Source organism: Malania oleifera, chromosome 1 (genome assembly GCF_029873635.1).
Source record: "Malania oleifera isolate guangnan ecotype guangnan chromosome 1, ASM2987363v1, whole genome shotgun sequence".
Taxonomy (NCBI): domain Eukaryota; kingdom Viridiplantae; phylum Streptophyta; class Magnoliopsida; order Santalales; family Ximeniaceae; genus Malania; species Malania oleifera.
Window position 1 is genome coordinate 74117930 of NC_080417.1, and position 26831 is coordinate 74144760.

A 26831-nucleotide genomic window follows, 5' to 3' on the forward strand; every position below is an offset into this window, starting at 1 on the left:
GGTCAGCCTGGTCAAAATGGAATTTCATAGGATAAACAGGATAGACACTATTTGTACACGTAAATAAGTATATATACATAAAATAGTGTTTTGACAGACATAATTTGTAGAAATACATAATAAGATAATAATAATATAGGTATCATATGTGGGGCCACAAGACTATGTGGGGTCCACATGAGTCCCGGAGCCACAAGACACTGTTTATATACGTAAATAAGTACATAAAATAATGTTTTAACTGATATAATTTGTAGAAATATATGATAAAATAATAATAATGTAAGTATCATATGCGGGGCCCACAAGACTGTGTGGGGCCCACATGAGTCCCGAAGCCGTATGGAGGTTTACACGAGTCTCGAAGCTAATTAGGATGCATAAAATCGTATAAGAATTATTCGAGTTACGTAGGATCCATTCGGGTCTCGAAGTTGTGTGGGGCCCACAAGACCATGTGGGGCCCACATGAGTTTTCAAAATTCAAATTAAATTCTTGTTCAAAAATAAATAATAAAATAAATAAATACTAAAAATAGTTTAAAAGTAATAACAATGATAATAATGATTAAGAAAAATAATAAAATAATAAAATAATTAATTAACTAATTGATTAATTAATTAGGTAAGTAATTAATTAAGAATTTATTTAATGGGAATGGTGGCAAGCACTCCCACATGGCCTCCATCCCCATCCCATACTCAACCCATACCTTGCCCATCCTTTGCCCATTCTTTAATTTTTAAAATTATAATTTCACCCATCTCCCCACACTTTTACAAATTCCATTTCTTCCCCAAAATTTTCCTATAAATAGGGAGCTCTCAACCTTCATTTTTCACAACAATTTTCCAAGGAAGAGAAGGATTAGTGAGTGAAAGAATTTGTGGTGGAGAGAGAATTTTTGAATAAATTCTCAATCACCCACTTTTTCCGATCTCATTTCTTAAAGATAATTATTGTGTTCGTAGCACACGGTAAAAGAAGAAGGTAAGTAAATTTTGATTATGTTAGTTTCTTTTTATTTTAAATTCATACCCGAGCTTATTTTGTACGTAAATTTTAATTATGTCAATTAGTTCCACAAAATTTTCATGAGTTTATTTTCACGCATATTTAATTATACCAGTTCTATCTTTAATATACTTGCATCTATTTTTGGGTTAAGAAATGTTCCAATCCCCTCGGGTAAATTTTCAGCATTTCTTTCTATTCAAAAATAAAATTATATATATATTTTTAACACAAAAATTGTGTGGCATGAGTTTATTTCTACGTTACATTTTTTATGTAAATATGAGTAAAGATAAGATTTTCACGATATTATTTTAAATTGCATAAATGATAATAAGATGATTTTCAAACCCCTTATGGCAACGAAAGTTTAAAGTTACAGATGCTCGGTACCGCAGCTTAAAGTTTATACGGATCAGAGTGCACCCACACTGTTTACAGAGTGGTTATTTATGTTAGTGGATTTCTCCTGAGTGCACACCTGGTTTAAGTCCAGGACTTAATAAGGAAAATCTCACTTAAAGATTACGTACGTTGATTTAGTTTGGTCGGCCAGCCAGCTAAGTCCAGTCTTCGGACCGCACAACCCAGTCATGGGGGTAAACATGACTTACGGCAAACAGGCCTAAGGGTGGTTTTTACAATATATGTTTATAAATATTCAATTACGTGTACAAAGTTACTGATAATTTGAAGGAAAAGTGTAAGTTTACGTGAAAAGGATCATTTTGGTGCTTATATGACGATATAAGGAAAACGTATAAGGAAAAGTATATGTATGTTTATCATTAAATATTTTTACAGTTTTAAAGTTAAAAGTTTAATTTAGCAGTTATAGTATATGATTTAAAAATTTACTGTTGAAATTGATGACAAAAGTTTTATGCAGAAATTGTTAAATTTATGTTTATTCTAAAAGAAATCTTGAAGTTATAGTATTCATTATTGTTTTACGAAATTCTTTAAAAACTCATTTTGGCCACACACTAATAATAATCTTATTTACTTACTGAGCGTCGTCTCATCCCAATCATATTTTATTTCAGATAACTCTGAAGGACATGTCGGGAATCAGGCTTAGCAAGCATGCGGGTGGGGATTAGAAAAATAAAGATTGATTAAAAATATTAGTATGGTTTCAGATATTTATGTTTGTGTAATTTTCCTTCTTTTGAAATAAATGATTGTAATATGGAATATTAGTGCTCTGGTTTAATAAAAATTGAGTTTATTTGCTTCCGCTGTAAATTAGTAGTAAAAAGTTAATATCCCAGGCCCCTCGGGGTCGGGGTGTTACAGTTTCACCATCAGGCAGTGCTACCTTAATGAGGCTTAAATGCATGTTGAATGCACTCTGAGATAACTCATGCATTGTCCTTGCATGAGGCAACTTTACCAGAAACTTTAATTTTGAGAAATTTTTACATTTTGGATATAAGGGCACCCGTGCATCCCTCATGAGATTAGCAAATGGTTTACCGAGTCAATTCAACGTACTAGCATCGCAAGGTATGGTACCTGCTGAAGTAGATTCATCACCAATACATGACACAGGCACATTGCCTGTGTCCATTGCAATCCCCCTTTGCAAGTCACCTAACATTTCAATTACCCCTTCCAAACAGGTATCACCACCTACTATATTTGCCCCCTCATCTTCATCGTTATCATCATCACTCTAAACTGCATAATCTTCATCGTTGAAAACCTATGTTGTGTACCTTTTCTCCATTCCAAAGTCTAATAAATGTGAATGAACCAAATCAATGTGTTTGAATGTTATGTTCTGGCATTTCTTGCAAGGACACCTTATTCTACTAGCTTTGTCTGCACGAGGATGCGCAAACTCTATGAAATCATGTACCCATTTCACGTATTTTGGCAAAAACCTACCCCGAGCATTTATCCAATTTTTACCCATGTTCATTAATTACCCTATAACATGTTCAAGTAAATGGTATTCATTACATTCTCATAATGTTTATAACGCATGCATCATGAATCCTATAATCATCCATCATACTCTAAAGAGTACGGATCCTATCCTATTCAAAAATGTTGCATTTACATTGTGATCAATCGCTCAAGTTCCTTCGTCATAGTCATTTTAAATTTCAGCTGCATCTCCGCATGTCTCTCTAAGTACACAAGATGGGGGAAGTGAACATGTTGCTAGTTTTCCATCACTAACAAATTGTCACGACACCCCACTATGCACTCAGAGAACACAAGTAGAGACACACTTGAAATATATAATGACAATTGACGAAACGTGAACAATGACAATAATGTAAATACAACTTCCTGAACTATCCACATTGGATAATCCAAGAATAGTTGAAATACAAACATTACTAATCGTAAGGCAAACAAATAATTAATATGTTTAAGTGATTATTAGTCAACATAGTATGACTAATAATCAATTGAAATATAACAATTGATTTGTCTCGCATGTACGAATAGGTATGAATGTATAGTAACCGTTTTTGAACAAGTCTAAGCTTCAATGAATACATGAAATGACAGTAATTAATTTGGCATTTTACTTTATATTCCATTTAGTGCTTGACCTTTCACTATACACTTATGATTGTTGTTCTTAGCCAAGTCTTTTTTATTTTCAATTATAAGTCTAAGATTGTCTTTTTTCTTATGAATTTCAAGACATAAGAGACACGAGTTAAAATGACTTTAAGCTTTAATTGATTATGCATAGATTTCTTTGTACATAGTTTTATTATGGACAAACTTTAACGAAATTTTGGTAGCATGCCGTCTGTAAATTGAACATTTTCCAAAAAATTCATACACTAAAAGTTGATAGATTCAAGCAAACAAATCACAATAATATGCATCATGCAGATATCAATGAGTTTGAGCATGCGAGAACCTAATTCCACTACCAGCATGCAATTCACAATGTACTGCATCAGTCATGCAGTTGGCGTTCAACACAAGCATGTATTTTAGTAGTTCAATTTAGAAAATAAAACTCCATCCATACTATTTTTAAATAATTTCAATTAAAATAAAATTAAACTCGAAATGAACTCCAACAATCTCTTCAAAACTCATATATTAGCCTCATTTTCTTTCTAATTTTATATATTATAAAACAATCTACTATATTAATTATTTAATTTGATTTGATTTTTTTTGTTTTCATTGTCATTTAATTAGACATTTAAAAATATAAACCAATATACTATATATTATATATATTATAATTGATTTATTAGACATTTAAAAATATAAACCAATCTACTATATTAATTGTCATCTGATGGAACATATCCAGGTTAGTACATGCACCTTTCACATGATATATAAGTAGCCCCATTCCAATATTGACCTGATTTGAATTTGATTGTGACTGTGTTTGTGAACAAGATATAATGTAAAAAATTATGCTAAATTTACTTTTAAGTCTTCAAAAATATAAATTCAAAACTTAAAATTTACAGTGTCTAACATAATGCTAAGTGTTTTTAGATGATTATTTTGGGAGAGAATTTGGATAAAATTTTCTTATTACACTTTGTGGTGAGCTTGGAAAAATGTGTCACTACAAAAAAGTGTTAGTTCCATCAAGTTAATGGTAATGATAAACTTATTATATACATACTTGAATTTTGAAAATTTTCTCTAGCCAAGTTTGTTCGTGCCTTTCACATAATTTACAAATAATTCCATCCTAATATTGACATGTTTTGAATTTGATTATGTATTTGAAAATGTTTAAGATTTGAATTTAAAATATGAGTGCATTTGAACAAAATATAGTACGAAATTATATTGATCTCAATATAAATCTTGACATAAGCTACTCGGATTATAAATTAATAAGGTTAGATCACTACTCAAACAAACTTCAATTGTTTTGGAACTTTACTTGGTCCACTTTTAATCGAGTTTGAGTTGAGTTTGAATTGATAAAGTAATTTATATAATTATACTTCACATATGTTGTAATTTTCCTTTTTTGATAACTGTAAACAACAACGACAAACTAAGCCTTAAGCTCACCAAGCAAATGTCATATTGAAATTGTCCCCTTCTCTCTCTTTTTTCTTTTTAGAATAAACTACTTAACTTATTTTCTTGTGTAATTAGGTATTGCAAATTTATCACCGATAACCCTCATTTCCAAATTCTAGCACTACGATTAGGGGTGTGCAAATTATACCGAAAAAAAAAAATCTGATCAAAACCAGATTGGAGTCCTTTGCATTTAGTTTTTCAATCCTCGATTTCAATTTTGGTCTTTTAAAATAAATTAAAAAAAAACCCATTTTGATTTCTAACTGAGAATTGAAGTAGAAATAAATAAAAACTAAATAAATAATTATGTACATTAACCGAGTAAAGAAGAACCGGGGTGTTTGATTTTCTTATTAACCAACAATTTACGATTTAGTTGGGTATGGTTTGATTGTTGATTTTGACAATAAGTGAACTGAATAGAACTTACTACAGTACAGTCCTACTAAGTGCACAATAGAGACGCAAGTTTAACTACCTAATTTCTTTTCCACCAATTTGCACAATCTTGGGAAATTTCTTCTACAAATTTACTAGGTTTTAAAATCTTACTATTTTTTTCCAATTTGTTTTAGAATTATCCCTATCATTTTTGTACAAGGTTGGACTCAGCTTCAATTAAGCATACAATGACTTGGATAACAAAAAGTTCACAATAAAATATGTCTATTTATTATAAACAAACCTAAGATGTCCGGCGAGATCAAGGGCGTCAGTCACTTGGGAACAGCGGGAGACTCGGAAAGGGGTTCGACGGAGGTCGCAGCGGAAGACTGGGAGAGGGCATACGTACTAGCTGGCCGTCAGTCCGCTAGGGCTCCAACGAAGCCTGAGGTGTATGGGAACAAGGCGCACCAGGCGAGAGCAATGGGAGACTAGGAGGCCGAGAGAGGTCCGCGGGAGCAGGAGGGGAAGACTGGGAGGCCGAGAGAGGTCCGTGGGAGTAGGAGGGGAAGACTGGGAGGCTGAGGGCGGTCCGCGGGAGAAGGAGGGGAAGACTAGGAGGCCGAGAGAGGTTCGCGGGAGCAGAAGGGGAAGAGGACGAGCCAGTTGGGGAGCAGGAGGGGAAAGTGTGGGAAAATATCCTGTGGATAAGAATAAGGGTTTTTGGGCATTAGTGACGATTTCAAAACTGTCTCTACTACTCTCCATTTAATTTTTTTTATAAATAAAATAGCATTAGTGACGGTCCACAATTCGTCACTAATAATTACCTAGTAGTGACAAATTTAGAAATTCGTTACTAATAAGGGACCAATGGTAATGAATTTATAAAATTCGTCACTAATAAGGGACCAATGGAAATTAAAATTTTTTCTTTAAAAAAAAAAAAGAAATATTAGTGACGCATCTAAAAATGCATCACTATTGGTCTTATATTAGTGACGAATTTACAATATCGTCACTAATACTCTGAAATTAAATTTTAATTATTTGTTTTAAAAAAGGAAGTATTAGTGACAGCTCTCAAATTCGTCACTAATAAGTTACCAATAGTGACGAATATATAAATTCACCACTAATACTCTAAACTTAAAATTTTTATTTTTTAAAATAGGTAGTATTAGTGACGGTTCTTGAATCTGTCATTAATAATGTCCAATTATGACAAATTTACAAATTCGTTACTAATACTCTGAACTTAATATCTTTTTTTAATTTCAAAAAGAGAAGTATTAGTGACGGTTTTCAAATTCGTCACTAATAATGGACTAATGATGATGAACCTACAAATTCATCACTAATATTCTGAATTTAAATTTTTTTATTTTCTTAAAAAAATAATACTGACGGTTATTTAATCGTTATTAATACGACACTATTAGTAACAAAATTAAATTCGTCACTAATATATTCGTCACTAAAAATCGGTTTTCTTATAGTGGTACCTGCAAATAAAGTTTACATCCAATGGTAGACTTCGGGTGATCGTCCCCGTGTCACAATATATGCAAAAGATATGTGCATGTTTATCCCCATCATTATCTCACTTCATGCCTTCATTCTTTCGTTGGAAAATATCTCTGGCCGAGGAAAAAAACAAGATTCTAATCATCAGCGACACCAGATACACCGAAAAAAAAAAATTCATCATCTAGGCAAGCGTAAAGTATGGTTATCCCACTTCCGCTCTGATACCATGATAAAAATTAAATTCTGCCATGGAATTATGGATTTCAGATCTTGCTGAAGAAGGAAAAGAAGAAGATGCTCTGTTCATGTGAAGCTCAGCACGATGCTCAATTTGCAGGTTGATCTGCAATTGGAAACAACTAGCTGTTTGGCTGATCTTTAAACTTCAACTACAATCGCAGAGAGAACATTCAGGTACATTCACTCGCAGAGAGAGAGAGAGAGAGAGAGAGAGAAGGGAACAGGACGAGGATAAGATAAAAAGAAATCGGGGAGGGTGGCGGTCGTGAAGCTCCCGTGAAGGTGAATCCCATAACCTGAAGCATTTTCCCTCTTTGCTATATTAATTTTGGGACGACAGTATCTACTCAACATTGATGGCTTTGTGAAATAAAATAGGATCCGGGCAGTGGCAAATTTGCAATAGATTTTTGCAACTGAATAATGCTCCAGATTTTTCTAGAATCTGTGTGTCAATCACCTAGCCCCACGCCTGCCGGTAATGCACGTGTGGTGTTTGGTTTGCTGAGTAACGATTTTTTTCAAATTTTTTTGTTAATATTTGGTCTACTTTTATGATAAATTTATGATTAATTTTCGAGAATATCATTATTAGAAATTATGTATATTATCCAAATATAGATATCTAGATTCTTCAGCCAGGAAAATCAATCAAAAAGAATAAATTGGTAAAAAAAAAAAAAAAAACCCGAACAATGTTTTAAAATTCTAAAGATCCCTTCACGCGTTTATTAAAAGATTCATTCCAAATTTCGCATTTTCTCTTTGTCAACTTCTCCTCTTCTTTATTCTTTCCTCGCTGTCTTATTTTTATTTTAATTATTACTTACTTTTTTGATGAGTTGAGTTTTTTTTTTTTAATGTTTTATATTTTTTTCATTAAATTTTATGATAGAATGATATGTCCAAGTATTTTTAAAAGTGTGTCCCATTCAACATGATAATATTTTGTTAAAAAAAAACTAAATTTTATTATTTTTAATATTACTATTATTATTATTATTATTATTATTATTATTATTATTATTCTCAAAAGTGAAACCCAACTTGGAAATACTACATTCTCAAAAATCTATAATATGTATTTAAATAAGAAGCATAAGCACTATATTTTTAGAAATCCTATACTTCAAGTATTATTATTCTCTGGAATATAGTACATCCCGTTAATCATGTCAAATGTTTTTCGGTTGAAATTTTAGTCATTTAAAATTTTATTAGTTAATAAAAAAATAAAAAAAATGTTGCAAATGCCTCATACTTTTGTTTCTATTTTTTATTTTCTTTTTATGTTAGGATCATACTCTTTTGTATCTTAAAATTCAAGCATGAAACTTCAACCTAAAAGTTTAAAAGCTTAATAATTGAAAATAGCACTTTAAAGACTTGAGGATGATGCCTTATCTAATTAAGTTATTTTCAATTCAATTATTAGGTCTAAAATTTTGTGCTATTGGCTCCTCCTAATTGTTCCCTTTAGAAACCATATGTTGATGTTATGCTTTTCAAGACTTTTTCCATTTCTTTTAAAAAAAAAAATGAGTTTTATTTTCTCCTACCAAGAAAGTAAAACAAACACAAACAAATGAATAGTTATCTTCATAAAGCAAATAAATAGTTTTCTTCATTTATTGGAAAATATTTTAGATGCACATTTATTAGCATTAACAAAGCTCATTTGAATATCATTTCACTCCCAAAGATAATATTAAAAATATAAATTAATTTTTTTTTCCTCATACTCATTTTTCAATTGAACCCAATAAAATTGTTAACTACTTACTTATTCTAAAAAAATAACTAATTTTAAGGGGGGTTTTTTAGAAAGATTGAATTTCATATTATAAAGTTAAATTTTTGTAAAAATTTTAATAAAAATTAATCTAATTTTTTACAACAATTTATCTAACTCAAGCATAGGTAAGAATAACTTTAAAAGAAAGAAAAGATTTTCATAAATCTTTGTTCAGTTTAATAAAATTTGAAGAATTCCTAGAAATTTGAATTGGAAATCTTTTAGATTTACCTTCGGTTCATCCCGAAATTCTACATGGTAAGTTTTTGAAATGTTTTTAAAAAATCTATTATGCTTGAAAATATTGTCATCTATTTTGTTTTCCTAATGTAAAACTTGATGAAAATACATCCTAAAATTTCTCATACCTAAATGTCTAATTCTTGTTAACAAAAATATATATTTTTTTTCCTAGAAAACATAACTTTGTTTATTTTTGCCCCACACTTTGGATTTGAATAATAATATTAATATAACAATGAATTAAAATTTGTTTAAATCCAAATTAAAGGTTACAAATTCAACTTCTAAGCACAAAATTTTAATTTTAATTTGAATTATATAAATATCAAAATTTAATTTATTAATAGAGCTGTGACATCTCACATCCTTCAATTTAGTGTCGCTTAAAAAGGTCGGGAGGGTTGATTTAAATTAAAAATTTTAATATAATTAAATATTTTTTATTTAAGTAAAAAAAAAAAAAAAAAAAAAGACAGGGAGAGAGTCGAGGGAGAGAAAAAAAAACCTAAACCAGCCTGATGGCGGGCGCTGGCGGTCCACTTAGAGGTCTCCAATGCGAAGGGAAACAAGATAAGCACGCCACCAAGGGACTGGGAGGCGTGAATCAAATGCACCGAACGCTGCGTACAGTCAGCAAATCAAACTACAGTTCCCAATGCCCAGGTCAGCATCGCCTCAGCTTTGACCCGGCTTAGGCGCACCCTCCCCTCGATAAGCATAGCCCACGTGGCCTCCGCACTCTTCCTACAATATATATATATATATATATATATATATATATATATCCATTGCTTCCATTAACCAAACTAATACGCGGCGACGGGCCTCTGCATTTCTCCCAATTTCTCTCCCTCCTCCCCCGTCTCTATCACACCTTTTACCCTAGTTTTCAATTTCATTTCCAAGAAACCAGACTATGAGAGCGTCTGAGTCTCCGAGATTAAGAAATACCCTTTTTTGATTTTTATGTATAGACGATTGGTCCTAGAAATAAACGAATAAATTGCTTAAACTAATCTGGAAATTTAGCTTTTTGAAGGTCTACGATCTCTTCAATTTATAAAATTTATGGCTCCCGATCTCTCAGTCATCCTCCCTCGGGTTCTCATCGTCTCCAGGCGAACCGTTCGCAAGAACAAGTTCGTCGATTTTGTTGGTACGTATTCACACTCCCTCTCTCTATCACTCTCTTGTATACTTGTTCGCACAATCATTTAATCAAAAGCCATTGTATTTCGTCCCCCAAGAACCTCATTGTTGTTCTGGAATCTACGCATATATCTGATTTGACTTTAAACAAATCAGGAGAATACCATCTGGATCTGATAGTGGGATACGGGGCCGCGCCGGTGATCGCCCCTCGAGTCTCCGGCGTGCATATGTTGCTGGACAGCTTCGAACCGATCCACGGCGTTCTTCTCTGCGAGGGCGAGGACATCGATCCCTCTCTCTACGAAGCCGACGGTCTCTCCGAGGAAGAGCTGGACGACATAAGGCGGCTGCACGCCAGCGACACCGCCATCGACCGCGAGAAGGACTCCATCGAGCTTAGACTCGCCAAGCTCTGCCTCGAGAGGAACATACCCTACTTGGGGATCTGCAGAGGGTCACAGGTACTAAACGTCGCGTGTGGGGGTACCCTTTACCAGGACGTAGAGAAGGAGCTGTCCAGGGACCTCCCAGAATCCCAGAGAGTGGCTCACATGGACTACGACAACTATGACGGGCACAGGCACAAGGTGAGGGTGGTGGAAAACACTCCATTGCAGAGCTGGTTCAGGGATTCGTTGGCGGAAGGCGATATGGAGATTTGGGTGAATAGTTATCATCACCAAGGGGTTAAGAGGCTGGCTCAGCGCTTCGTGCCGATGGCGTTCGCGCCTGACGGTTTGATCGAAGGGTTTTACGATCCAGATGCTTATAATCCTGAAGAGGGTAAGTTTATAATGGGATTACAGTTTCATCCGGAGCGAATGAGGCGGCCGGATTCTGAGGATTTTGATTATCCAGGATGCCCATCTGCCTATCAGGTTCTTTTATTTGTTGATGCTATGTCTGTAGTGTTTGGAATTGGATTATGGTAAAGTGAAAAGCTTGGGTTTTCTTCGCTGATATGTTGATGGAAATTGTGCAGGAATTTGTGAAGGCGGTGGTTGCATATCAGAAGAAGCTTAATAGCTCAACATGCGTGCCAAAATCTGTAAAGTTTGACAAAGAAATCGAAAAGAAGAGGAAAAACATAATCAGAAGCTTCTCAATTGCAAAAAATTTATACACCAGGGGGCGTGGCATGCCTCCATCTAAGGAATCGGAGCTAGAAGCCGGTGCAGAATTTCTTGAGGTATCATATAATTAAGCGGATGATTTTCCAATAATTTGGCAATGCTTCTTTTAAAGTACTTTCCCCTTATATTATGAATGAAATTTTGTTAAAGTAGGATTAAAACCTAAATATCAATGGTTTGTAACGCATAAAATTAATTTTTATTCATTAATTTACAATATTTGCTTCCTTTCTCCGTTTTTATTATAACCAAATATATACAAAAAAAAGTCACTATTTGTTCATACTTTTCTTTTCTTTTCCTGCTGTTTTCCAACTTCAAACAGGAACTTTCCCACTTCTCAATAGTCAATTTCCCTGTTTTTAAAATTTGGGTACAAGTGATTCCACATTGATATGGGTTTAAGTTTATTAGTAATTTTGGCATGCAGTCCAACACAGCTCTGAGTTTGCAACAAGAGAACAGGCTGAAGCAAATGGGTGCCACAGTGAGGAATGCATGTTCTTATTTTGAGAGGCTGAAGGTGAACGAGGGGAGAGAGAGTGTGGCCAGAAATGTGATGGGAAAGATGTCAGTTGAGCAGCTATCTGACCTGCTGTCATTCTACCACATGATGGGGAACATATGTTCAGAAGTGTTGGAGAGAAAGCTTCAGGACATTGTCAATGATCTTGCTTCTTGACTATACCATTCCACACTTTTTGGGTCCCCTGTTTTTTTGGTTAGGTCTACTTGGCATGTGACTCATATTGTGGATTCACATGAAACTTGGGTGATGGGTACTTGACCCTCCCTTTGTGTTTGTCGCTGCCGTGGCACTTTTTGTTGTTTCTTCTCATGATAAAAATAAAATTAAAAAAAAAGGGAGATATCTATTTCATTTTTTTTTTTATCAGTAAAAGGTATATTGATAAAAGATAGAATATGTACAAACATACACCGATTGAGGAAACAAAGTTCCTCATCCAAGTAACACAACTAACAAGGAATATATCAAAACCTAGGTATACCTAGGGGCCCGAGGCCATATCACATAGAACTCAACAATGCATCAATACAATCCAATGGAGACCAATTCAATTGAACATATTACAATCAAATCATGTGTAGGTAAAATTTATCAAACACGACTCAGTAAGTATGTCTCTCGATAACCTCAATCAATTCCTTAGTTTCAATAGCCTTATGTTCAAATCTCATCTTATTCCTAATGTGCCATAGGAAAAAGACAGTAGTTGCAAGACCAACCCTTTTCCCCACCACACCAATACCATTTCCTTTTACCTCTTTATGTAGCCACTTCGCTGCTGCTTTCAGTGTAGACATGGACCTCTCTATTCCCAACCACTTCCCGATACTGTCCCAAACCTGGGAAGAGAAGCTGCAACTAAAGAAAACATGATTAATAGTTTCAGTTTCATTTTTACAAAAAGCACAGTTATGATCATCATTTCCCCTACATATCTTATCACTCGTGAGTAGCTTCCCTTTGATCCCCAGCCATAGTGTGAAGGCATGCTTTGGAGTGCTTCCATTCTTCCAGACCTCTTTAAACCAAGGAACTTTACCCCCCTTTTGCCTCCAGAAGTCATAGCATTGTGAAGACCCCTTGTTATCAAAATCCCACTCCTTCAACCTTCGCTCAGCATCTTCAATTTTATTCTCACATTTCAGAAGTAGATGGTTTTTGATATCAATCATTTTTTTGAAAAGAGTGGAGTCATCATGCTTCGAGTTTTTTCCCCAAATATTTGAACCTTTTAAATAAAATTGGTTAACCACCTGGACCATAATGAATCTTTCTTGGCTTGTGTATTCCAAAAGGCTTTAGTAAGGAGAGCCTTGTTCCAAGTTCTGAGATCCAAGATCCCCAACCCTCCTTCATATTTTGGGAGGCAAAACTCCTTCCATGCCACTAACGGTTTACTCCTTCCATCCCATATGAAAGCCCTGCAAAGTTTCACCACATGCTCAAGGACATTATATGGAATGGGGAATATTGCCAACCAAAAACATTATATACCCTCGATAACAGAGTTTATCAATTCCAGTTTCCTTGCATAGCATATCGTATGTCTAGGCCACTTCTTAAATATATTGGCAATTCTATTTACCAGTGGATGATAATGAGCAGCAGTGAGCTTGGAGGCAGCACGTGGGATGCCAAGATATCAAAAAGGAAAAACACCTTCATTAGATCCAGTTATCTGCTCGATTTCCCCCAGATCATACTCCTTGATTCTAGCATGATAAAGGTTAGACTTGAGGCAATTTATAGATAGACCCAAGCATTGTGAGAACTTTCCAAGACACTCCATTAGTAACTTAACTGAATGACAGTCCCCTCTAGAGAAGAGTATTAAGTCATTAGAAAATGCCAAGTGTGTAATTCTAAGCTTGCCACATTTCAGGTGGAAGTTAAAGTTTGAATTTTGTTCCATATCCTTTAATAGCCTTGATAAGTATTCCAAGCATAACGCAAACAATAAGGGGCACAAGGGGTCACCGTATCTAAGGCCTTTCCTTCCTTTAAAAAAACCATGAAAGCTTCCATTCAGGGAGAGGGAGAAAGAAGTCGTTGAGACACACTCTATGATCCAATCAATCATGATACTTGGAAAGTTTAAGTGCAGCAACATCTCTTTTCGGAAGCTCCATGAGACTGAGTCATATGCCTTTTTTAGGTCGATTTTGAGCATGCACCTTGGGGATGCCCTTTTCCCAGCATACTTCCTCCCCAATTCTTGAACCATATAAATATTTTCCACCATACTCCTTTGTTATATGAAAGCAGATTGAGCTGAATTGATGATCCCTTCCAATCCTGGTTTAATTCTATCAGCTATGATTTTTGCCATCACCTTATACAAAACATTATAGTAGGATATAGGCCTATAATCTCCAACTGATGTAGCATGATTAGATTTACGAATCAAGGCTATAATAGTGTGGTTGGTTTGCTTGAGTAATTTTCCAATCACCAAAAACTCCTTGATAGCTCCAGTGAATTCCCTTCTGACTATATTCCAAGCTCTCTTGAAGAAGCATGCAGTAAAACCATCAGGACCTAGTGATTTATTATCCCTAATACAGAATAGGGCCTTCTTAATTTCTTCATCTACTACGGGAGCAACCATTCTCTTCTTTTGAGAGCCAGCCAACAAAGGGCCATTTTCAACAATCTGCTTATCAACCCCAGTCGTACCCACCATCATTCCCAAAAGCTGGTAATAGAATCCTAGGAATCCTTCAACCATTGGAGAATGAGAAGTGGTTTATTCCCCATTGCTCTTACATATAGCAGATATGTGGTTTCTACTTACATGTCTTCGCATTAGTCCATGGAAGAATGAAGTGTTTTTGTCACATTTCTTCATGTATTTGACCTTGGCAATCTGAGTTGTAAACATCCTGTTGGCCTCTGCAAGTCTAATAGCCATGACTTTTTTGTCATTCAATTCCTTTTTTATATCTAAATCTATAGGAGAGTCATGAAGCCTCTGTTATAACTCCAAAACCTCCTCATTTGCTTTCTCAGTTCTAGAAGAAATATGAGAGAAATGAACTACATTCAAGGATCTAAGAGGTCTCTATAGAACCTGAATTTTTTTTAACAAAACAAAACTGTGTGGTGCCCTGAACATTCAGATTCCATCTCTCATTTATCACCTCCTGGAAGCTGTGATGCAATGTCCACATGATAAAAAATTTGAAGGGCTTCCTAACTTTTCCTCCTCCTTAAACAGTGTTATAATGCCCACCGAGTGATTAGATAATATCTCGGGGAATTGGAACTCAGCATGAGCTCTTATTCCAACCATATACCAGAAGTGGTTAACCAGAATCCTATCTAGTTTGCACCAGATACTACCATTTGTCCACATCAAGAAGCATCCTGAGGACTTCAGATTTGAAAGTCCTGTATCAAAGAAGCATTCTCCCATATCCTTGGTTTCATAACTAGTTACTAGCACACCATTCACCTTCTCTTCTGCTGACAGTACACAATTAAAATCCACTACAAGCATCCAATGTCCTTGGGCAATACTACCATCCTGGAAAATATCATCCCAAAAGGTTCTTCTTGCCACAATAGAGTTAAATCCATAAATAAAGCTAATAATCATTCTATTGGCAGTAATTAAGCATTCAAAAAAACAATGAATAGCTTGAGCATTCATATGACATACCTGAAGCTGCACTTTCAAAGGGTTCTAGATTATGAGAATTCTCCTTGCCGTGTGGTGTTCAAAATTGTTCACCTACTCCCACGTGCTAAACTTTTTCCTCATCATAGCCTCTAAGTTTTCTGTCAACAACTTAGTCTCCAAAATGACAAACACATCCACTTTATTTTTCCTTATAAGGTTATAGATTCCATTTTGCTTTAGGGGATTGTTAAAGCCCTAATATTCCAGCTGGCAACCTACATTTTGATTTTGAAGGGGGCTTTAACCCCTTTCCAAACACTAGAGGATTGAAGTGTGTAACCTTGCCTTTCTTCTTCTTCTTGACTGGAGTGAATTCATTCATCTTCTCCTTTCCTTTGTCTTTTACTTTCACAGTACCTTCTTGAGCATTTATGTTAATAGTTGCTTCAACCCCAACTTCCTTTTCCCCAACCTCATCTTCACCTTGCCTAATTCCTTCCCTCTTAGCTTCTTCTATTTTATTGGGTTGTCTATCACTCATTTTGGGGTCTGGCCATTTCCAATAATTACATTACGTTTACTAACACCATTTCAATCAGGGTTCAATGGAAGGACATTTGTAACATGCTCCGAAATGTCATCAATTAATTTTTCCATATTACCCTTAACCACCTCCCCACTGCACATATGAACTCCCTGTAGCTGGGAGGATGAAGGCCTGTCACCTTCAACAACAAATTCTTCAGAAGGGTCAGTACACTCACAATCAGCAGACACAGATCCTGAATTATTCTGAGCATTATCTGGTAGAGCACCCTCACCCTGCAACTATTCACAACCTCTATTCTCGATGGCCTGATGTGACTCTATTATTCTATTATCACTCCCTTCCTTCTCTGGTACAACATGTTGCACTCGAGCATTAGGACGATACTGCATACCACTAGGCCTAGCATCTCCCCTTGGTAAGCAAAAAGCCTCCAAGTGACCAATAGAATTGCATTTTTTTATAGAACCTTGGCAACCCTTCGTAGACCACCTCTTGCACAATTTCAACATCATCTGGTAATGCTATAGTCACATTGTATTTTATTTCCTTTGCTATATTGACCTCCACCATTGCTTTAGCATACGAAATTTGAGCATTGTTGGTGATTAATTTGTCCATGCACAGTGGTCTTCCAATCTCAGAGCATATTCTCCCAATTGCCATAGGATGCTAAAGTTTGAAAGGAAGATTCCTCAATTGTATCCACACAGGCACCACTGTTGTTTGCTAAAGCCCAAACTGGAAGTGCTTAGGCATTCTCCGTAGTATAAGTGTTCTACCATATACTGAGTATGGCCCATTCATAAGGACCTCACATAGGTCTTCTTCCTTCTAAAACTTAAGCACTAACCATCCTTTTCCATGCTGGATTGATTAAACTAGTACTCTCCACAACTTGAGCAGATTATTGTATGCCACCTTACCAGGGAATTTCCCTATAAAGTAGCCCACCAAGTGTTTGTTAAAAATTCCCTCAGACCTATACATTTCAATAGCAGAGATTCTAGCTTTTTCTTCATTAGCATTGAATGCAGGTAATGATCCACAATTTGTGGAGGATTTTTGTATATCCCAGTATAGTTGAGAATATTTTGGGAAACAGATATGTGTGTATATTTTGAAAAACATGTTAGTACTCTGGTATTGTATTGTATGGTATGGTATTGTGTATATATATATATATATATATATATATATATATATATATATATATATAAATATATACACATATGGTTAGGTCTATGTGATTTCTGCTTCTCGTTGCTTAGGTTAATGATTGGGTTTACCCCTAGTATGATATTAGAGCATGTCGAATTAAAAAAAAAAAAAAAAAAAACATGGAAATTAAGTAGGTCTTTATAGTTTTATTTTAGAGCCTAGGTTGCTTAGTTCTGTAGACTTTAGAGTGCAGAAGAAGCAATACCAGAGTATAGGAAAAGGATTTGGGGTTTGTTCTGTGTCTGGGTACAGGATTACTGTGGTGGTTTCTAGGTTTTTCCTGGGGTGATGATTTCAGGAAAATCATAGTAAACTATTATCGGGTTGTGTGTTTAGGTGACAGAACTAGATATTGAGTTATGGTCAAGGAAGGTAATTAATTTGAGTTGGTATAGGATAGGTCTGTATAGGAAGTAAAGTGCTTAAGTGTGTTTCTTGTTTTCAAGATGGATCTAGGAAGTAGTGGCACGAATGCTGGAGAGGATAGGCCAGGACCTTACAGCATAAATGGAGGAGATACAGATGTTGTGCTGCGCAGTGTCACTCAGTAGGCGATGGCTGAGATGGCTAGGAGCTCTGAGGAGCGTGGCTGTTCGATTGAGTAGTTTACGCGGATGAAGCCCCCATCCTTTGCTGGAGGAGATGATCCGATTGTAGCTGAGAATTGGGTCCAGGAAATTGAAAAGACTTTGACAGTGCTTCCATGTACGGATGAGCAGAAGGTAGCATTTGCCACATTTAAGTTGACAGGGGAGGCGAAGCGCTGGTGGAGAGTAGAGCGTCTGATAGAGGAGTAGAGGCCAATTCTAGTTCCAGTGATGTGGCACCGATTCAAGAAGCTGTTCTTCGAGCAGTACTTCCCTGCTATCATTTAGAGTGCAAAGGAAGCAGAGTTTCTGCATTTGGTACAGGGGCAGATGACTGTATCCCAGTACGCGGCTCGATTTGTCGAGTTCTCACGTTTTTTTCCACATTTAGCACCTGATGAAGAGAAAAAGACAAGGAAGTTTGAAGAGGAATTGAGGCAGAATTTGTTTGAGCAGGTGATTGGTTTCAGGGCTCAAACATTCACAAATGTTGTAGACAGAGCTACGATTATTGAGAGTGGTATTCAGAGGGGTGTAGCAGCTCAAAATCATAGGAAGAGGCCTACGCCTCAGGGTTTTCAAGCTGGCACCAGTAGGGGTCCATGGAGAGGAGGTCACAATAGGGGAGACCAGAGGCAGATAATAGGACCTCTCATGAACTAGGGTGTGCCATCTTCCCCGGTGTGTTAGACGTGCGAGAGACATCATTTAGGAGAGTGCCGGGTAGGCAGAGGTGTATGTTATCGTTGTGGGAGACCCAGTCACGTGGTACGTGAATGCCCAAGTCAGCAGGACCAGGTCCCATCTCCCAAGCCCTATCAATCGGGACATCAAGTAGCTCGGGGGGGGGGGGGGATACCAGGCGCCTCGAGGTGGCCAACAGAGGAATGTGGCCCCAGCATGAGTATACACTCTAATGCTAGGAGATGCAGAGGCTGCTACGGATGTGGTAACAGGTACATTTACTATTTCATCATATCCAGTTATTGTTCTTTTTGACTTGGGTGCTACTCATTCTTTTATTTCTACATCTTATGTTAAATTATCTAAGAGTGAGACCTAGTCATTAGATGTAGCGCTGTCGATAGCAACACCATCAGGATCAGTGATCAGATGTCAGAGGGTACTTAGGGGCTATCCGATAGAAATTCAAGGGAAAGTACTACCACCAGATTTTATTGTGTTTGATATGTGTGGGTTTGATATAATATTGGGTATGGACTGGTTGGCTGTCAATCACGTCAGCATTGATTGTTTCCAGAAGGAAGTAATTTTCAAACCTCCTGGAGAGCAGGAATTTATATTCATTGGTTCACAAGTGTGTGCTCCAACGCAGTTAGTGTCAGCCATGCAGATTACTCTTGGATGGTGGTCAGGGGTTTATAGCATTTGTGAAAAGAAGTATCAGAAAATGAATTGAAGATTGATAGCACTCCAGTAGTATGAGAATTTCCATATGTTTTCCCAGAGGAGTTACCTGGATTGCCTCCGGTACGTGAGGTAGATTTTCCTATAGATTTTCCTTTAAGGACTACGCCAATTTCTAAGGTCCTATATCGTATGGCTCTAGCTGAATTGGGAGAATTAAAGGAACAATTGCAAGACTTGCTGAACAAGGGGTTTATACGACCCAGTGTATCGCAATGGGGAGCTCTAGTGTTATTCGTAAAGAAGAAAGACGGGTCCATGAGGATGTGCATTGATTACAGGGAGATAAATAAAGTTACTATTAAGAACAAATATTCTCTACCCCATATAAATGATTTGTTTGATCAGCTCTAGGGTACACGGGTATATTCTAATATCAATCTCAGATTCGGGTATCATCAAGTGAGAGTAAAAGCAGAGGATGTCGCGAAGACAGCCTTTAGGACCAAGCACAGGCACTATGAATTTCTCGTTATGCCGTTTGGTTTGACGAATGCCCCGATCGTGTTCATGGACTTGATGAACAGAGTTTTTCACCAGTATCTAGATCAATTTGTAGTAATTTTCATTGATGATATATTGGTATACTCGGGGAGTTTTGAGGAGCATGAAGTGCATTTGAGGCAGGTGTTGCAGACACTCAGAGAGAAGAAACTCTATGCCAAGTTTAGCAAGTGTGAGTTATGGCTTGAGAAGGTAGCATTTTTAGGCCATGTGATCTCAGGGGACGATATTTCAGTGGATCCCAACAAGATTGACGCAGTGGTAAATTGGTCTAGGTCGAGAAATGTGCAGGAAGTCAGGAGTTTCTTAGGACTAACAGGTTATTACCGTCGTTTTGTTGAGTGGTTTTCAGCTTTGTCAAGACCTCTCACGCGGTTGACTAGGAAAAATGCTAGATTTGTGTGGGATGAAGAATGCAAGCAAAGCTTCCAGGAATTAAAGTAGCGGCTTATCACTGCACCAGTACTGACGATTCCATCGGGAAGCGATGGTTATCTTATTTATAGTGACGCGTCTTTGAAAGGACTTGGTTGTGTGCTGATGCAGCATGGTATGGTGATAGCATATGTGTCCAGGCAGTTGAAAGAGTATGAAAAGAACTACCCTACTAACGATCTAGAATTGGTTGCAGTTGTACATGCACTGAAGATCTGGAAGCATTACCTTTATGGTGAGAGGTGTGAGATATTTTTTAATCATAAGAGCCTTAAGTACTTCTTTACACAGAAAGAGTTGAATATGCGATAGAGGAGGTGATTGGAACTTATTAAGGATTACGACCGCACCATCAGTTACCACCCAGGTAAAGCAAATGTGGTGGCCAATGCACTAAGCCGTAAATTAGGAGACACAACACAACTAGCAGCGATAGTTCAACATCCGATTTAGATGGACTTAGAAAGACTCGGTGTGGAGTTAGTGGAGGATGATCCTCAGACGCTTATTGATAGTTTGGTTGTACAACCCACATTATATGAAAAGATTAAAACTGCTCAGAAAAATGATCCAGAGTTAGTGGAGGTGTTTGCCAGAATACAGGATGGTCAAGGAGAGGAATTCAGTATTTCTGATGAAGGGGCCCTAAGATTTCGCACCAGATTGTGTGTGCTAGCAGATGATAGCATTATGAGGACGATTCTAGAGGAGGCACACAGATCTCTATACACTGTCCATCCTGGCAATACAAAAATGTATAGGGATCTGTGAGAGTATTTCTAGTGGAGTGGCATGAAAAGGGAGATAGAAGAGTTTGTACAGTAGTGTTTGACGTGCCAGCAGGTTAAGGCTGAGCACTAGAGATTGGTTGTTCAGTTGTAGCCACTTTTCATTCCCGAGTGAAATTGGGATCACGTGTCCATGGATTTTGTTATTGGGCTGCTGCCAGCACCGTATGGTCAGAATGCCATCTGGGTGATAGTTGATAGACTGACAAATACAGCGCATTTTATGCCCATTAAAGTCAGCTACCCTATGAATCAGTTAGTAGAGATATATGTACAGGAAATTGTTCGACCCCATGGAGTGCCCGTATCCATAGTTTCAGACCGTGATCCACGTTTTACTTCATGGTTCTGGAGGAGTTTACAGGAGGCATTAGGGACTCAATTAGCATTCAGCACCACTTTCCATCCTCAGACTGACGGTTGGACAGAGAGGACTATTCAAGTATTCGAGGATATGTTGCAGGCGTGTGTTTTGGATTTTGGGGGTAGCTAGATTCAGTTTTTGCCGCTAGTTGAATTTGCTTATAATAACAGTTATCAGACTAGTATCGGCATGCTACCCTACGAAGCATTATATGGTAGGAGATGCCGATCTCCTCTTTTCTGGAATGAAGTAGGTGAAAGGTGAGTTTTGGGTCCAGAGATAATACAACAAGCGTGTGCTAAAGTCCGACTTATTCAAGATAGGATCAATGCAGCGCAGAGTCGGCAGAATAGTTATGCGGATACTTACCCCCGAGAACTAGAATTTGAAGTGGGTGATCATGTATTTCTGAGAATAATTCCACTGAAGGGGATATTGAGATTTGGGAAGAAGGGTAAGTTGAACCATAGGTTTATTGGCCCATTTGAGATACTTGAGAAGAATGGGTCAGTTGCCTATCAGCTAGCTTTACTGCCATCTCTATTTTGAGTTCATGACGTATTTCACATTTCTATGTTAAGAAAATACGTCCTAGATCCTTCCCATATCATCAACCATACAGAATTGGAAGTTAGTGAGGCTTTAGCGTATGAAGAAGCTCTAGTACAGATCCTAGATAGGAAGAAATGAAAATTGCACAACAAGAAAATACCATTAGTAAAAGTTCTATGGAGAAACCACGCGATTGAAGAAGCCTCATGGGAGCTTGAAGATGGAATTAGACAGAAATATCCCTATTTATTTGATGAATTATTGTATTGATGTATATGCTAAGATGGTAATTTTATTTTGTTGAGTCCAGTATGATTGTAAAGTAGAGCATAGGTTAGGTAGTATTTTGGTTTTGGGGGAAATTTTCTTTTATGGTTGTAATCTCCTAGAACTACCCATGTAACGACTGTATTCCTCCACCATAAGTGAGGGCAGGTAATAAAATAAGTAGACCCTTTTCTTTTACTGGATGATGGAGAGTAAAGACAGAGATACAAATAGTAAATTTCGAGGACAAAATTTTATAAGGAGGGGAGAATGTAGTGACTCGAAAAATAATAGCATTTAAATAATAAAGAGAGAGAGAGAGAGAGAGAGAGAGAGAGAGAGAGAGAGAAATGAAACAAGAACAAAAGGAGGCAGTAGGCTTCATCGACGAACGCAAAGCGTTCGTCGACAACATTGCATTTTAGAGGTAAAAATAATTTCAAGAAACTACTAGGCTTCGTCAACGAACGCAGGATTTCGTCGATGAAGGTCTTGAGGATCTCACCAATGAGGTCCCATTTCGTCGACGAGAAAATACTGAGAGAGGGATTTGGACTACTCTGAATTTTGTCGACGAAGGGTAAGGTTTGTCAACAAATTTATTGAAGGACTCGTCGACGAGGTGACGTGTCTCATCGAAGAATCTGGTCCTATAAGTAGTGAAAAATCATATTTTTATCACATTTCAGCGCCTCTCTCTCCCTCTCTCCTACTGTTCTTCTCACTTCTCTCTTCGATTTTGGCCCCGTTGGTTGCCGGATCGACGATTTGAAGCCACCACGACGTTCCTGACAGAGTTCTCTTCAAGTTTGCTAGGACGGATCGTCGGTGGGATCGAGTTGGAATTCATCCCAAATTCAGGGTAAAGCCTTTTAGTCCATTTTTTGGCCTTCTGACAGTTATAGGAAATGACGTAGGCGAAGAAATACTGATATTTTGTTCTGAAATTTATGATTTTTAGGGTGTTGTGTAGGAGGCCCTGCGGGTGTTAGGCTAGTGTATCACAGGGGCTTTCTAGTAGTCAGGTAAAGGGAATATGCTATGCTAGGAAATTTTAAAATATTATACAATTTATTAAATCATGAATATTATGTATTAAAGTATGGTGTGGCTTGAGAATATAAATATAGTATGGAGATATGATTTTTACGAATTTCAGCATTATGATTTTTACGAATTCCAGTATTATGATTTTTACAAATTTCAGTATCATGATTATATGAATTTTAGTACCATGATTACACGAATTTCAGTACCATGATTATACAAACTTCAGTATTATGATTATGCAGTTGTCAGTGTTATGATTATACAGTTCTCAGTAGTACGATGTATGAATTACAGTACAGTTTATGCAGTATCATGGTTATTACGGTTATTTCATAATCATGGTAAATCAGATAGTTGTATATGGAGATATATTATATAGTATCAGACCCTGTTGGACTATGCAGTTATAGAGCACGGTACCGTTGCTACGGATATTATGTTATGCTATGAGTGCAACCACCTATTTAGATAATACGTGGTAGTAGGTCGATCACCTAGGCCCTTGACGTGGACAGGCTCCCCATCAGATATGGGTTGACGTGGGCAGATTAGATCGATGGAGTATAGTGATTTATCCTGGTCGACCAGCCAGTGTAGATCCCGCCTATGGGCCGCACAATCCTATCATGAGGGGTTAAATCATGATACACAGTTATCCACAGGGAAAGTTTTTAGTTACTATTACGTATGTACAGATTTACAGAAACAGGGAACATATTATGTACACTAGAAGTATTTTGAATAGTAACCTACAATACTGTTATGTTAAGCAACATGGAAAGAGTGGTGGATATTATCACTTGTACAGTATTTACATATTCAGTTATACATAATTATATGAAAATAAATTTTCATAATATTGTAGCTCATTTACCACACACTAGTAATAACATATTTCGTCTTATTGAGCATTGGCTCATCCTAGTGTCGAATCATTTTTCAGGTGATCCAGGTAGGCGAGCAGACCAGGCTCGCAGATAGAGGGGCCACTATACTGCCCTGTCAGTAGATAGTGAGTATGTTTGTGGAGGATTTTTGTATATCTCTGTATAGTTGAGAATATTTTGGGAAACAGATATGTGTGTATATTTTGGGAAACATGTTAGTACTCTGGTATTGTATTGTATGGTATGGTATTATATATATATATATATATATATATTTACATATGGTTATGTCTATGTGATTTCTACTTCTCACTGCTTAGGTTAATGATTGCTTTTACCCCCAATATGGTATCAGAGCATGTCAAATGTAAAAAAAAAAAAAAAAGAACATGAAAATTAAGCAGGTCTTTATAGGTTGTTATGTCATGAATAGGGTGTTGATTAGACCATCACTTGACAAAACCCCTTGTGAATTATGGAACAACCATAAACCTAATATTTCTTATTTTCATGTTTTTGATTGTAAATGCTTTGTGCTTAGGGATAATGAACATCTAGGGAAATTTGACTCCAAATTTGATGAAGGCATTTTCATAAGCTACGCTCTCAATAGTAAAGCATATAAAGTTTTCAATAAAAGAACATTGATAGTCGTTGAATCTATCCATGCCATGTTTGATGAATCTAATCCATTTTCTAAGAAAGATGATGAAAATGATATTGATATTAGAAAATGCTTAGAGAAATTATCTATTGAAAACAATGCAAGTGAAAATTCAGAAGTAAATGATAAGTCATCTGAAGATAATGACAATGAAAATGAAATTCAGGAGTTCCCTAGAGATTGTAAATTCATTAGGAACCATCCTGTAGATCAGATCATAGGTGAACCATCTCATGGTGTAGCCACAAGATATATCTTGAAGAACCTAGTGAGTCATTCTAATTTCTTGTCCCAAGAAGAACCTAAAAATATCAAAGAAGCCATAGAGGATGAGTCTTGGGTGATGTTCATGCAAGAAGAACTAAATCAATTTGAAAGAAGTAGAGTGTAGACCCTAGTTCCTAGACCTAATGATCACATCATTATTGGAACTAAATGGGTATATAGAAATAAAATGAGAACGGGGTAGTTACTACAAATAAGGCTAGACTAGTTGCCTAATGTTATAATCAGGAAGAGGGGATAGACTTTGATGAAACATATGCTCCTGTTGCTAGGTTAGAAGCCATTCATATGCCACTTGCTTATGCCGCTTTTAAAAATTTTAAATTGTTTCAAATGGAAGTTAAAAGCGCTTTTTCTAAATGACTTTATTAATGAAAAAGTATATGTAGAACAACCACCTGGTTTTGAGAATTATAAATATGCTGATCATGTTTACCGGTTGTTCAAGGCCTTATAAACAAGCTCCTGGAGCTTGGTATGAGAGACTTAGTGGTTTTCTATTAGAAAATGGGTTTACCCGTGGCAAAATTGACACTACACTCTTCATCAAGTCCAAAAATGATGATATGCCCCTAGTTCAAATTTATGTTGACAGTATCATTTTTGGAGCAACCAATAATGAATTGTGTAATGAGTTTGCCAAATGCATGCAAAGTGAATTTGAAATGAGCATGACAGGTGAACTTAGTTTCTTTTTAGGGCTGCAGATTAAACAAGCTGAATATGGAACTTTCATATGTCAATCTAAATATGTTAGGGACTTGCTAAAGAAATTTAATATGGAAGATTGTAAAATTCTCGGTACCCCTATGATTCTTTCATTAAACTTGATAAAGATGAGCAAGGGATCCATGTTGACGTGAAATTGTATTGTGGCATGATTGGGAGTCTTCTATATCTCACTACTAGTAGGCCTAATATTATGTTTAGCATGTACATGTGTGCTATGTTTCGGGCTGCTCATAAGAAATCTCATCTAGTTGGAACTATAGAGTTAAGACTATGGTACCCTAAGCATACTACCTTTGAGATTGTAAGTTATACTGATGCTGACTTTGCTGGTAGTAAGGTTGATAAAAAGAGTACCAGCAACACTTGTCACTATTTAGGATAATCTCTTGTTTCTTGGTTCTCCAAGAAACAAAACTCATTTGCCTTATCCATAGCCGGAGTAGAATATATTGCAGCAGGAAGTTGTTATGCTCAAACTCTTTACATGAAATAACAACTTATGGATATTGGATTACACTATGATATAATACCAATTAAATGTGATAATACTATTGCAATCAACATCTCTAAAAATCGTATCTCACATTTACGAACTAAACATATTGAAATTAGACATCACTTCCTTTGTGATCATATGCACAAATGAGATGTGGCTCTTGAGTTTGTATGCATTAATGAGCAGTGGGCGGATATTTTCACTAAACCACTTCCAGAAGATAGGTTTATACAAATTAGACATAAGTTAGGTCTCATGCATAGTAAAGATGCTTCCTAAAAATTTCATAGTTCGCATAAATTCAAGGGGAGCATTCAAACAAATTTTAGAAGTCTAA

General features: G+C 36.4%; 2 protein-coding genes across 2 annotated transcripts; one reads left to right on the plus strand and one right to left on the minus strand.

The window, feature by feature from the left end:
* Positions 1-10028: 10028 nt before the first annotated feature.
* Positions 10029-12416, plus strand: LOC131166238 (putative glutamine amidotransferase GAT1_2.1). Its single transcript, XM_058124590.1, has 4 exons — positions 10029-10407; positions 10557-11281; positions 11386-11592; positions 11967-12416. Exons 1-4 carry the CDS (start codon positions 10320-10322, stop codon positions 12216-12218), a joined length of 1272 nt encoding a protein of 423 aa, XP_057980573.1. The 5' UTR covers positions 10029-10319; the 3' UTR covers positions 12219-12416.
* Positions 12417-12667: 251 nt separating this feature from the next.
* On the minus strand, positions 12668-13237 carry LOC131143512 (uncharacterized). Its single transcript, XM_058091905.1, has one exon. The coding sequence runs from the start codon at positions 13235-13237 to the stop codon at positions 12668-12670; it is 570 nt and encodes a 189-aa protein (XP_057947888.1).
* Positions 13238-26831: the final 13594 nt, after the last annotated feature.

What these genes read in the sequence shown, in the direction of transcription:
- LOC131166238 (XM_058124590.1), top strand. Translation starts at nt 10,320, where the DNA reads ATGGCTCCCGATCTCTCAGTCATCCTCCCTCGGGTTCTCATCGTCTCC. An exon ending in CAAGTTCGTCGATTTTGTTG is followed by an intron (nt 10,408 to 10,556) that starts GTACGTATTCAC and finishes TAAACAAATCAG; the next exon opens with GAGAATACCATCTGGATCTG. An exon ending in CCGGTGCAGAATTTCTTGAG is followed by an intron (nt 11,593 to 11,966) that starts GTATCATATAAT and finishes TTTGGCATGCAG; the next exon opens with TCCAACACAGCTCTGAGTTT.
- LOC131143512 (XM_058091905.1), bottom strand. Translation starts at nt 13,237, where the DNA reads ATGATTGATATCAAAAACCATCTACTTCTGAAATGTGAGAATAAAATT.